This window comes from Camelina sativa, chromosome 15, assembly GCF_000633955.1.
Source record: "Camelina sativa cultivar DH55 chromosome 15, Cs, whole genome shotgun sequence".
Taxonomy (NCBI): Eukaryota; Viridiplantae; Streptophyta; class Magnoliopsida; order Brassicales; family Brassicaceae; genus Camelina; species Camelina sativa.
In genome coordinates, this window is record NC_025699.1 from 3,244,238 (window position 1) to 3,257,420 (window position 13,183).

The 13,183-nt window shown below is 35.5% G+C and overlaps 4 protein-coding genes across 4 annotated transcripts; 1 reads left to right on the plus strand and 3 right to left on the minus strand.

Moving 5' to 3' along the window:
- On the plus strand, positions 2,898-5,224 carry LOC104744986 (uncharacterized protein At1g04910-like). The gene is made up of 6 exons (XM_010466135.1): positions 2,898-3,699; positions 3,770-3,938; positions 4,027-4,116; positions 4,191-4,474; positions 4,555-4,813; positions 4,909-5,224. The coding sequence occupies exons 1-6, from the start codon at positions 3,017-3,019 to the stop codon at positions 5,137-5,139; spliced, it is 1,716 nt and encodes a 571-aa protein (XP_010464437.1). The 5' UTR covers positions 2,898-3,016; the 3' UTR covers positions 5,140-5,224.
- Positions 5,289-6,482, minus strand: LOC104744985 (reactive oxygen species modulator 1). Its single transcript, XM_010466134.2, has 3 exons — positions 6,250-6,482; positions 6,045-6,082; positions 5,289-5,616 (listed from the first exon to the last, which is right to left on the minus strand). Exons 1-3 carry the CDS (start codon positions 6,320-6,322, stop codon positions 5,503-5,505), a joined length of 225 nt encoding a protein of 74 aa, XP_010464436.1. The 5' UTR covers positions 6,323-6,482; the 3' UTR covers positions 5,289-5,502.
- Positions 8,560-9,472, minus strand: LOC104748063 (eukaryotic translation initiation factor 2 subunit beta-like). The gene is made up of 5 exons (XM_010469756.1): positions 9,422-9,472; positions 9,114-9,259; positions 8,893-9,035; positions 8,680-8,765; positions 8,560-8,595 (listed from the first exon to the last, which is right to left on the minus strand). Exons 1-5 carry the CDS (start codon positions 9,470-9,472, stop codon positions 8,560-8,562), a joined length of 462 nt encoding a protein of 153 aa, XP_010468058.1.
- Positions 11,391-12,835, minus strand: LOC104748064 (eukaryotic translation initiation factor 2 subunit beta-like). The gene is made up of 6 exons (XM_019236616.1): positions 12,785-12,835; positions 12,478-12,623; positions 12,233-12,375; positions 12,027-12,112; positions 11,550-11,634; positions 11,391-11,431 (listed from the first exon to the last, which is right to left on the minus strand). Exons 1-6 carry the CDS (start codon positions 12,833-12,835, stop codon positions 11,391-11,393), a joined length of 552 nt encoding a protein of 183 aa, XP_019092161.1.

Sequence of the window (13,183 nt, forward strand, 5' to 3'; positions counted from 1 at the left end):
ACGAGCCAATGTGAAGGGAAATTGTTTACATACATAGCGTGCCAGAGTATCCGCTTTTGAATTTGCATTTCTGGGAATATAAGATAAAGAGAAAGAAGTGAACTCCTCCCTGTCCATCCGTATATCATCTAGGTAAGTTGAGAACGCCGGCCAATCAAGTGGCGAAGACACCATCTTCACCAAATCTGCACAGTCTGAGTAGAAAGCCACCTCACGATAGTCATGTCCGATCATACAACGCATCGCCCAAATGAAAGCTTCCACTTCTGCATGTAAAGGGGAGAGACTTCGCCGAAAGTTAGTAGCTCCCCTGCTTGGCCTTTGATCCTGGGACTGAGTGCAGAACCACCCCACTCCTGCGAACCGATCATCCGACTTCCAAGAACCATCGACGAAACAGCGATATCCTGTAAAAAGCAAAGGTAGAGAGCCGTTTGGTCTCTGTGGGCGAGATTCCGCAACCCTTGACTGGACAAGTGTAACCCCATCTTCACCCTCCTCCTGAGCCTTAAGCCAGGACAAAGCCTCACCTTCAGCTATCCGGACAGTCTCCTCTGGGCACTCTGTAATATTGTCAAAAACCTTTGCATTACGCGCCTTCCATAAAAACCACAAAATCCACGGGAATGCGGCCACATGGGAACCCAGGCTTTTGGGATCCAGAAAATGATCCATATTTGCAAAAACAGACTCCACTGGAAAACAATTCGATCCTACCGGTACCTGGGACAAGGCCCACACCTGGCGCGCCGGTGGACAGAGAAACAAAACATGGTTTACTGTTTCCTCCTCAGCACCACAACGGGAGCATCCCAAATCACATGCAATGCCACGTCGCCGCAAATTCCGTGAAACCGGCATACACCCAGACAAAGCTTGCCACATAAAATGTTGTATTTTTGGTGGGCAGCGAACATTCCAAACACTAGCTAGAAGAGAGGTTATTTCTGGCCCAACCCCAGGCGCTTTAAAAGGCCCTTGAGTCGTCAATCGCGCCGCATGATAACCAGACTTAACTGTATACCTCCCATTTTTCGTAAAATGCCAACCAAGGGTATCATCCTTGGGGCAGCTTCCTAAAGGTAATGCACCTATCAACTCAACATCCACTGGATCAAAGTGCTCAGAGAGCACATCCATCCGCCACAAACGCGTCCGACAATCAATTAAGTGTGAAATTTTAAGAGAAGGGTCCTTAAACGGGCCCTTGCTGATAGCTGGTCTCGGGAATTGAGCTAGTATCCAGGGATCAGTCCATATTGAAATGGATTCTCCCGAACCAACCCGTATAATAAGCCCTTTTTGTACCAGAGAGCAAGCTGAAACTATACTCCGCCATCCATAAGAAGGGGAGTAAGAACGAATCGGTTCCATGGGATTCGAATTCCTATAATACCNCAATCGCGCCGCATGATAACCAGACTTAACTGTATACCTCCCATTTTTCGTAAAATGCCACCAAGGGTATCATCCTTGGGGCAGCTTCCTAAAGGTAATGCACCTATCAACTCAACATCCACTGGATCAAAGTGCTCAGAGAGCACATCCATCCGCCACAAACGCGTCCGACAATCAATTAAGTGTGAAATTTTAAGAGAAGGGTCCTTAAACGGGCTCTTGCTGATAGCTGGTCTCGGGAATTGAGCTGGTATCCAGGGATCAGTCCATATTGAAATGGATTCTCCCGAACCAACCCGTATAATAAGCCCTTTTTGTACCAGAGAGCGAGCTGAAACTATACTCCGCCATCCATAAGAAGGGGAGTAAGAACGAATCGGTTCCATGGGATCCGAATTCCTATAATACCTACCTTTAAAAACTCTGGCAAACAGTGAATAAGGAAATTCAATAAGTCTCCATAATTGTTTTGCCAACAAAGCCGAGTTGAAATCATCAACATTCCGAAAACCTAGACCGCCCATCTGCTTGGTGCAACATAGCTTGTCCCAGGCTAGCCAGTGCATACCACCCGTCCTACCATCCGAACTCCACCAAAAATTTGCCACTGCACTGGTAAGTTTGGATGTAATCGGAAGTGAAGCTAGCTCATTATTATGCAATGAATTAAAAATTCATACATTTATTACGCAATGAACTAAAAATTCAGACATAGGTGGGATGAATTATCTATCAATAATGCGACAATCACCAGTATCTCTGAAACTAAACTACCTAACTTTTTCAGCTGGATCACAATCAGCTTAATCTTGGGCCTGTGACATCTTATATATTGGCCCAGCTCATTTGTTTTATCTAGTTTGCTGCAAGCAAAACCATCAACCAAATTAAGAGAATTACTTTTCCACAGCCAAAATTATTATCTTTTAGAAGCATAAAAAAGATTTTAACCAAAAATAAAAAAGATTCAATTAAGAAAGAAACAAATTTACAAATATAATATTAATTTTGCAAGCATTTATAAAATCTCTATAACATTCACCAATTTTATTTTTTAATCAACTAAGATTTAACATACGATGGATACAAAAAAAATGATATGCTAACTTTATTGCTACATAAAACTTATATATCATATCATATTTGATGTATTAAAAATTCAGTAGTTCACATAACATGTTTTTTTTAAGTATACAGTTTTTTCTTACCTACGTTAGCGAAACAAATTGCTGATATATACTACTAATTAAGGTCGTCTCATATGATAAGCTTATATTAAATAGATTAATGTGTCTCTTTCTAAACATTTTTGGTCTATTATTTAATCAGTTTGATATAATTTTAAAAGTTGTTGCGTGGGTGTTTGTTGCCTTGTTGGGTGCATTTTTTTGAAAATTGACCCAAAAAATACAGATCTTCTCCAACCAATGTTCGATTATTGAATAATACCACCAAATGTTTAAAAAAAAATAACATATGAGAATCTTCTTGGAAACGAAACAACCCCAAAAGAATACTACTACTAACAACACAGTCCTCTGTTTTGTAACAAAATCGATCCTTCTATGTTCCCGCCGTAACCGAAAGCTCTCATCTCGTCTTGTTTAAAGTTGTTGTGATGGGGACATGTAAGACGAGAAGCAGCAATAGTAAGAAGCAAGTTTGCTACATTTCAGTTCCAGCTCAGATCATAAACTCTGTTTCCTCATCGTCCTTACACTCTTTTCTCGATAACAAATCTTCAAAGAAGAAGAACACAACAACAAGCAAATTCTTCAATCTAAGAAACCCAAAGCTCTGGTCTTTATCTCTCTTCTTACTTACTGTTTTAGGGATATCATTAAGACTTAGTCTTTGTCTTTCTCCTTTTGGTTTCAACGATCACGAAAGTCAACTTCAAAGCTCGGATTCTAATGTATCTCCTAAATCCCATCTGGTTGAGATTTCAAACGCCAAGGATCGATCTTTGGATACGGGTGTTGAGAAAAATGAGACCTTTGGTGGTGATCGATCACATTTGAATTTGATCACCTCTGATGGAAATGGACATGGTGATAAGAATGAGTTCTGGAAACAGCCTGATGGATTAGGTTACAAGCCATGCTTAGAGTTCAGCAATGGATACAGAAGAGAGAGTAAGAAGATTGCTAGAGAGAGGAGAAAGTATTTGATGGTGGTTGTCTCTGGTGGGTTGAATCAGCAGAAGATTCAGATTGTTGATGCGGTTGTGATTGCGAGGATTCTAGGTGCTGTTCTTGTTGTACCGATATTACAAATCAATCTCATTTGGGGTGACGAGAGGTAAACAGTAATATCATAAGAATGTTCATTTTTGTATTCATCTGTCATTCTGAATGTTTCTTTTTTGCAGTGAGTTTTCAGATATATTTGATTTAGAGCAATTCAAGAGTGTTTTAGCAAATGATGTGAAGATTGTTTCGTTGCTGCCCGCAAGTAAAATAATGACTAGACCATCAGAAGAAGGTGGTATGCCCTTTAACGCCTCCCCTCAATGGATCCGTTCGCATTATCTAAAGCGTGTAAGCTCACATATACAACACCCCTTGGATCATTTAGTGCTGAACAAATGAGAAACAATGTTCAATGGTTTATACTTATATCCTGCAGTTCAATAGGGACGGAGTTCTGCTTTTAAGGAGATTAGATTCAAGATTGTCTAAAGACTTGCCCACTGATCTCCAGAAGCTCCGTTGTAAGGTATGTTTCTAACTTGGAAGCTAAAAAAGAGTTTGATTTTGTTCATTCACATTTGAACAAGAAATGTGTTGCAGGTAGCATTTGAAGCATTAAAGTTTTCGCCATGGGTTATGGAGATGGGGAAGAAGCTTGCAGAGAGGATGAGGAGCAAAGGGCCTTACATTGCGTTGCATCTTCGTATGGAGAAAGATGTGTGGGTTAGAACTGGCTGCCTTTCTGGTTTGAGCTCAAAGTTTGATGAGATTGTAAACATAGAAAGGATTAAGCGGCCTGAGCTCTTAACAGCCAAATCTAGTATGACATCTAACGAGAGGAAACTCGCTGGTCTTTGTCCATTAAATGCCAAGGAAGTAACAAGGTAAATGAGTGACCCTTACGGTTTTCTTACAAGTGCTGAGAGAGACATTGGTTTTCAATTTGTATACCGGTTGATTTCAGACTGCTTAGAGCACTTGGAGCACCGAGAGATGCGAGGATCTATTGGGCGGGAGGGGAACCACTTGGCGGAAAGGAAGCTTTGAAACCGCTAACAAGTGAATTCCCAAATCTCTACAACAAATACGATATTGCGTTGCCTCTTGAACTCAAACCTTTTGCAAAACGAGCTTCGATAATGGCAGCAATCGACTATATAGTGTGCAAAGAGAGTGATGTGTTTATGGCATCTCATGGAGGGAACATGGGCCATGCACTTCAGGTACACATTCTTAGGTCTTTGTTGTTTGAAAAGTCTGATTTCCAGTGTGCAACTTACACATTCTTAAGATAAAGAGTGTTGAATTAATCTTTCAGGGGCACAGAGCTTATGAAGGACACAAGAAGATCATAACACCAAACAAAAGGCATATGCTCCCATACTTTGTGAATACATCAATGAGTAAAACAGAGTTTGAGAAGATGATAAAGAAATTACACAGACAATCTCTAGGACAGCCAGAACTAAGGGTTAGCAAAGCTGGAAGAGATGTTACAAAGTATCCTGTTCCTGAGTGTATGTGCAAACAAGCCACCTCTACTATTTAAAGCTTCTTTTTTTTTTTTTGTACATATGGTTAAAAAACAAAGATTATCTTTTGATTGAAGTATAATATACTCATTTTACTCCACTTTCTTCTAAGCTTTATCTAGAAACTAAACTCCTTGGATCATCAACGAAATTATCTTAGGCCAAAAGAAAAAGAAGCTGTTTCTGATAAAACCAAGAGAGATGAAAATTCACAGAGAGCAGCAGAAACATATAAGTTGATTCAATACTTATTCAACAATAAAGAAAAAAAACTCAATATCTTTCAAAAAAAGAATCCAATCTTTCACCAGGAAACTATTTGAGAGACACAAACTTAGAGAGCTTCTAGAGCTAAACAAATGTAAGGGGGGAATCAGTACTCAGTAGCCTTTTCCACAATGTATCAAACTGCCGGCACCTAGAAAAAGCCCGAAAATTGCTGCACTGCCAATGGTAGTTTGACCAATGTATCTAATCTTCATAAGCCCAGGAACCTGCAGGAAAAGAAGAAAAAAAAAAGGAACACATGAGGATCAAGCAGTAATGAGATATGAATCTCAAACAGTTAATGTTGACATAAGTATCAACAAGAGCAATCTCTACTCTAGACATCTTTCATATCTAACTTAAAAAAAGCGCTAAAAGCTTTCAGATTGATCTTGCTATGCTAACCAACTCACAAATAAACACAGCAAGAGCAATCATAACTGAAGCGTTTGCACATAAACAATTGATTAAAGTTGTCAAGAACGGTGAGATAGATGCACAAGTCAAATAAGTTCAATTTCTCAAAAGTGAAGGCAAACAAAACACAAAACTAAGCTGTGCTGTGTGTTTTCGACTGATCAAGCCATATCCAAAGAGGAAGAGTGATAAAGAGTTTCACTTTTTCAAGAAAAGAACCCGAATTAACAAAGCGTACCTTGAATCTAATCGCTTCGTAAGTTCCATAGACAGCACCTGAAACACAACGAAACAAGTTCAATATCATCTCCACACCCAAAAATATTTCGTACCCAAAATTCCCATAGAATCAAACACATATAAAGGCGAATTTAGATTGTAATTTAGGGTTTAGGGTTTTTTTATTTCCAGAATGTAAAGGAAATCGAAAAAGAAAAGCTTACCTACAGCGCCACCAACTGCGCCACCAACGGCAACTCCGGCAGTGATTCTGGCCAAACAGCTGTCTTTCGCCATCTTTTTTTTTTTCTTTTGATTGGAGAGACAATTCGTTTAGCTGTGTCTTTCTTCTTCTCTGTCGGAATATTAATATTGCGGTTGCCCTCGCCGCCGCTTTATAAAGGTTTTTGACTTTGGAAGAGTTTTTATTTTTTGCTTGCAGAGTGGATCGATTTTGCCTTTCGCTACAAGAACAAAGCCACAACACCGACCTGTTCCTAAACCGGGCTTAACCGAATTCGAACCAAATTTGTGGAAGACGTCATTGGTTTATTTATTTACCCAATGGTATATTTAACTTACTAATCCCTGCATTAATTGTTTTGTTTTGTTTTCCGTAATTGGGCCAAAATTGACCGACCCATTAGCCAAATTCCTAATATAGAAACTAGGACTAGATCTGAGTGTGATGGTGTCTTCTACAAATAGACTTATCTACAAATGGACTTATCTGCGCGCTAAGATGACTTTAGTTGTTTTGTTTTGTTTAAGAATAAAATTTGACCATAACATTTATAAAAAATATACAATATACTATAAAATTTAACACACTAAAATTTTATAATAAGAGAATCATATTCCTTTAATGATGTCATTTATTGAATTAAATTAAACTAATGTCATTGATTTAATTTTTTTCAGAAAATTGCTAGTTCTTGGAAATAAAAAAACACACATCCCCTATTTAATATTTCGGAAGTACACAACTTCTTTTTGGTAGACTATATAATAGTTATAAGTTATAAAGTTATAGTTATTATTTGATTCATTAGTTACAAAATATGTTATATGGGTTGACTTATACAGAGATACACTTAAAAAAAATATCCCAAGAATAATACAACTTAAAAGAAATAAAATCTCTAACAACCAAGGCCATATATATATTTTAGGCAATTAAAGAAAAACAAATATAATAAAATCTCAAAAATTAATTAAAATAAAATAATATCTTAACCCCTTCAAACTTTTAGTATAAATCATTGACATTTTCATTCACCGAAATACACCCTATTCATACCCAAAAAATTGTTCAATCCATAAAATATTTAAGCTTTAGTAATATTATTCTTTAAAAAAAATATCTATTAAACTAAAATTTTAACTGAGTAACGGATCAAATTTGAATATTTAAATTCAATTTCATATATTTCTTTGTTGAATTGTATAGTTTAATATACTTTAAACTTTTAAAATAAATAAATTTGAAATATTTTAAAATATTTTAATTTGATATTTTTAAAATATCATAAATATATGATAGATCAAAAAGTTTAAAATTATAAACACTCTAATTTGATTTGTTATAGCACGAATCAATAATATGTCACTATAATATGAAATAATTCCAAGAAAAAATATGAGCAAAGGTTAAAATTTCAGGAAATATGATTTCTCAGATTAAATTAAAGTTTAGAATAATGTTATTTTGTAGGCTTTCACGGTTAAGATGATTTTGACAAACATATGTTACATTAATATGCGGTATACTACAGGTTAAGTCATAAAATTAACAATCGAAATACAATGTATAATTTTAAACACTAAACAAATCAAATAAAAAACATAAATTAATTTTTTATCACACAACTTAACTTGCGGTATGTCGCGGGTTAATTATCTAGATCTACTATAATAGATCTTACAAAATATATGTTATTTTTATAATTCATATTCATCATATGATTTGGCATAGTATTCCATCCAATTTTTTTAAATACATAAAATAATCACATATATGATGTTTTGAATAAAAAAACTATATAATAAACAAAAGAAATTTAAACTCGTGCTTTAGCACGGGTTATATTCTAGTGTCTCTTTTATAAGTACAAAGAAACTACTCTCTACCCACTTGAGGCCTTGAGCTACCAAAACAAATCATGGTACAGCTGGTCATTCTTCTTGATCCACACTGCCAAAACAAAGCCAATATATCAGTTCATATTTTCAGATATGAAAATAGATACAACAGAGATTTCAGAATAGCAAAAGTGCAAAAGAAAAAAAAAACTGGATAATTAATTCTTGAAAGGCTAAGACAGTAATCACTCATTCAATTGTTCAACCAAATGAGCTTTTATCAGGTAGTAGTATAGGCCAAGATACCAGAATGCATCACATCAAGATGACACAATAAAGTAGGCCTCCATATAAGTTTTGTATCACTCTAACTACGTAATATTTAATTAGACTAGTGTAGGCAAAATCCTGAATATGTGTAAAATAAACAGCAACCATCAAATTATATGTTTTCATGGTAACAAGTGCAAGACAAGAAAGAGCGTAGGCTTCAACATAGTTTAAAATTTTACTGTTGAAATCAAATAATGTAGGCTCACTTTGGAAAAAATATTTCTCAGTAGATTTTTTACCTTTTCACATATCAAAAAGAAGATACGATTCTCCTTCGAAAGAATTGTGTCTGTGCTCTTGCAACCACAACACATGACGTACTCAGCTGAAATTAACCGCAATTAAAACCACTTTTCAGAAATCAACACAAGGGATGTTATTACTCCAAATATATATATGACATTCCTTTACGGCAATCTAAATCTTGAGATTAGTGGAAATGTTATACTTACTGATATATCGTAGTATATTGCCTTTAAATCGCTTGGGTTTAACTCTCCTATTAACGACCAACCTTTGCTGCATATCTATTGTACCCCTAGCGCTCATGTCAGCACACAAGAAAGCTCTAACATGATTTGGTTGTCGATTCATCCTGAAAAAGTTTTAACGGTGGTAAAGTATTCCAAAATACAAACATCAAAAAAACCACTATGGGACTTTGTGTTCATACGTCTTGCAATAGTCCATAAAGTTGACAAAGACTGTTTTGTCTGTCCCTTCAAAAAGAATTTGTGGTGGCCTTATAACTGTAAGAAGGCAAACTCCAACAAGCTCCGGACTATTTTCACGCAGAATATTAAAGACCTTACGAAGAATCTGTACATGTAACTCACAATCAGAGAAAAACAAGTAGAAATCAAATAACTATAGAAGCATTTGTCAGTTTAGGAAATAAATAATCCTCCAAAGCAATATCTATCAAATACAATAGGAATCACGGATCTCATATAGAGAAACAATGTAGAAAACCAAACTTACATCTTGCTCATCCTTCACTTCTTCCTTGATCACATTTGGTTCATCAGCCATGATTACTGCCAAGGAAAGCATTAAGAAACCAAAATCAAATATTATAAATATCAACAAAATTGGTATGAACATCTAAAAAAAAAAAAAGAGAAGATGGACTCCGTCACTCCGTTACCAAAAACATAATAAGTAGTAATTTTTATTCCGAGTCTAAAACTACAATTATAATCTTTAACAATAGAACGGAAACTTTTGAAAAGCAACTCAAACCTTTTTGGTAACGAAACAGCACCCGATTGGTCTTAACGGGGAAACTCAAGCGAAGAGGTTGTGAAGCTTTTTGTTTTCTTGATTGCGTTTTCCTAACCCTATATATTTTTTGTTTCAACTTTTATAAAATAAAAAATCCCTAATTTTAATGTTTAGGCCGCAATTTAATTCATAAAACAAAAACATATAGGGTTAGGAAAACGCAATCAAGAAAAAAAGAGTGTATAATGTACAGACAAAAGTATCAAGTATGGTAAGAAGAGAGATAAGTGCTCTGTTTCAGTTCCTTAAGAGATTGCGCTGACTTTATTTGTAAATTGAGATGGTTCCTCTAATAATGTACGTATCAACGAAGAAGAGATCGGAGACTTGAAAGGGACGATGATAGTTCAGCAATGCGACTTTCTCAGTTCTTTATTTATATTCAAAATTAAGTTTATTCTTAGTTAGATTGGGCACCAAGCCACGATATAATACTTCAAAGAATGTCAATGATGAGGCAACTACCGCTATGAGCCAAATCCAGAAGGACCAAAACTATGAACTCATTACAATAAGTTCAATATTTAAGGGTAAACCAAACACACAACTTAATGCCTTTTTCTTGACTTATTTGGACAGNACGCAGAATATTAAAGACCTTACGAAGAATCTGTACATGTAACTCACAATCAGAGAAAAACAAGTAGAAATCAAATAACTATAGAAGCATTTGTCAGTTTAGGAAATAAATAATCCTCCAAAGCAATATCTATCAAATACAATAGGAATCACGGATCTCATATAGAGAAACAATGTAGAAAACCAAACTTACATCTTGCTCATCCTTCACTTCTTCCTTGATCACATTTGGTTCATCAGCCATGATTACTGCCAAGGAAAGCATTAAGAAACCAAAATCAAATATTATAAATATCAACAAAATTGGTATGAACATCTAAAAAAAAAAAAAGAGAAGATGGACTCCGTCACTCCGTTACCAAAAACATAATAAGTAGTAATTTTTATTCCGAGTCTAAAACTACAATTATAATCTTTAACAATAGAACGGAAACTTTTGAAAAGCAACTCAAACCTTTTTGGTAACGAAACAGCACCCGATTGGTCTTAACGGGGAAACTCAAGCGAAGAGGTTGTGAAGCTTTTTGTTTTCTTGATTGCGTTTTCCTAACCCTATATATTTTTTGTTTCAACTTTTATAAAATAAAAAATCCCTAATTTTAATGTTTAGGCCGCAATTTAATTCATAAAACAAAAACATATAGGGTTAGGAAAACGCAATCAAGAAAAAAAGAGTGTATAATGTACAGACAAAAGTATCAAGTATGGTAAGAAGAGAGATAAGTGCTCTGTTTCAGTTCCTTAAGAGATTGCGCTGACTTTATTTGTAAATTGAGATGGTTCCTCTAATAATGTACGTATCAACGAAGAAGAGATCGGAGACTTGAAAGGGACGATGATAGTTCAGCAATGCGACTTTCTCAGTTCTTTATTTATATTCAAAATTAAGTTTATTCTTAGTTAGATTGGGCACCAAGCCACGATATAATACTTCAAAGAATGTCAATGATGAGGCAACTACCGCTATGAGCCAAATCCAGAAGGACCAAAACTATGAACTCATTACAATAAGTTCAATATTTAAGGGTAAACCAAACACACAACTTAATGCCTTTTTCTTGACTTATTTGGACAGGCAATCACAACTTTAATCTGTGTCTTTTGTTTCTTTTCCTTTCATTATTAAACCTGTGATAGAGAATAACATTCTTCAGCATACTCAAAGACAAGTCAATGCCATAAGCAAGCTAGAGAATAAGAAGAAGACAAGCAAGACCTTACCAACTCCATAAAATGTTCTACTCACTTGAGCTACCAATATATCCAGTCTTCCTGCGACCAAGATACGTTCTGTTCATGCGGATTTGTGGTGCACATCGTTCTGATCCACACTGCCAAAACAAACCCCATCAGTTCATATTTGTAGATGTATATATAGATAGGTACAGAGATTTCAGAATAGCAGAACCAAAACTGGATAATTCTTGATTAGTATTCAGACGGTAATTACTGATTCTCTTGCTCAACCAAAGGAGCTTTTTATAAGGCAGTGTAAGCAAAGATATCAGCATCACATTAAGATGATGCAATAAAGTAGGCCTCCAAAATAGTTTTGTATCACTCTAACTGCGTAATATATATATTAATCAGAAAATGTAGGCAAAATCCTGAATTAGGTGTAGAAGAGCAACACCCATTCAGGACCATTTCTCTTGAATATGAGTCAGAAAACAGAAATGTGTCCAAAGGCAAGAGAAACTAATTGGGTAGAGTTTTTTTTTACCTGTTCACATCTCACAAAGAAGAGACGAACCTCCCTGGTGAAAGTTGTGTTTGTGCTTTTGCAATCAAAGCACACGACGTATCCACCTGAAAATAACCGCAACTAGGAATCACTTCAAGAAATCAACAGAAGGATGTCGTTACTCCAAAATTGACATTATTCTATCCAAACCTTGAGATCGATATACTAAAGGGTATGTTACTTACAGACATATCGCCGTAAAAGCCCTTCAAAGTTCTTGGATGTAAGTCTCCCCCTAACAACCAACCTTTGCTGCGCATCAGGTGTATCACTAGTACCCAACTCAGCAAGTAAGAAAGCCCTAACATGAGCTGGTTGTCGACGCATCCTGAAAAAAATTAAGCATATTCCAAATACGTACAAACATCAAAAACCACTAGGTTCTGGTATATATAACAAATGGTGTATATGAGACTTTGTTCATACGTACGTCTTGCAATAGTCCATAAAGTTGACAAAGATTGTCTTCTTTGTCCCTTCAAGAAGAACTTGTGGTGGCATTATAACTGTAAGAAGCGAAAATCCAACAAGCTCCGGACTATTTTCTCGCAGAATATTAAAGACCCTACGTAGTATCTGTATTTATAACTTCTCCAATCAGGAAACAAAACAAAATAATAATCTTGAAAGGATGCATTGACTTAAAGAAAGACTCCTCCAAAAAGCAATACTATATAGGAATCAAGGATCCCTTCTTATAGACACAACAACAAAAAAATGTAAAAAGCCAAAATTACATCTTGCTCATCCTTCACTTCTTCTTTGATCACATTACTTTCATCAGCCATGATTACTGCTGCCACGAAAAAACCAAATCAGCTAATTATAAATATATATCAACTAGTAGTAATTTCGAGTAATTCAGACTAAAGTCTAGGTGAAACTTTTATAAAAAATTCACTCAAATCTTCAGAAACGGATTTTACCTTTGGTAACGAAACCGCAGGAGGGATTAAACGAGGCTGTGAATTGCTTTTTGTTTTTCAACCCTAATTATTTCTATTTCTTTATAAAAAATCTATATATATATAAATAAATAAAAAATCCCAAATTTATTTTTGTTTTCACTTTCACCAATTTGATTAATTTATTTATGGCGCAATTTAATTCGGTGGCAAAAAAAAAAAAAAAAAAAA

Coding starts and splice junctions, on each gene's coding strand:
- LOC104744986 (XM_010466135.1), top strand. CDS start 3,017: ATGGGGACATGTAAGACGAGAAGCAGCAATAGTAAGAAGCAAGTTTGC. Junction 3,700..3,769: donor CTCATTTGGGGTGACGAGAG/GTAAACAGTAAT, acceptor TCTTTTTTGCAG/TGAGTTTTCAGATATATTTG. Junction 4,117..4,190: donor TCCAGAAGCTCCGTTGTAAG/GTATGTTTCTAA, acceptor AATGTGTTGCAG/GTAGCATTTGAAGCATTAAA.
- LOC104744985 (XM_010466134.2), bottom strand. CDS start 6,322: ATGGCGAAAGACAGCTGTTTGGCCAGAATCACTGCCGGAGTTGCCGTT. Junction 6,083..6,249: donor CGCAGTTGGTGGCGCTGTAG/GTAAGCTTTTCT, acceptor GTTGTGTTTCAG/GTGCTGTCTATGGAACTTAC. Junction 5,617..6,044: donor ACGAAGCGATTAGATTCAAG/GTACGCTTTGTT, acceptor CTTTTCCTGCAG/GTTCCTGGGCTTATGAAGAT.
- LOC104748063 (XM_010469756.1), bottom strand. CDS start 9,472: ATGGCTGATGAACCAAATGTGATCAAGGAAGAAGTGAAGGATGAGCAA. Junction 9,260..9,421: donor AAGTGAAGGATGAGCAAGAT/GTAAGTTTGGTT, acceptor TTACATGTACAG/ATTCTTCGTAAGGTCTTTAA. Junction 8,596..8,679: donor TCTTTTTGATATGTGAAAAG/GTAAAAAATCTA, acceptor ACTATGTTGAAG/CCTACGCTCTTTCTTGTCTT.
- LOC104748064 (XM_019236616.1), bottom strand. CDS start 12,835: ATGGCTGATGAAAGTAATGTGATCAAAGAAGAAGTGAAGGATGAGCAA. Junction 12,624..12,784: donor AAGTGAAGGATGAGCAAGAT/GTAATTTTGGCT, acceptor TTATAAATACAG/ATACTACGTAGGGTCTTTAA. Junction 12,376..12,477: donor TTTATGGACTATTGCAAGAC/GTACGTATGAAC, acceptor AATTTTTTTCAG/GATGCGTCGACAACCAGCTC.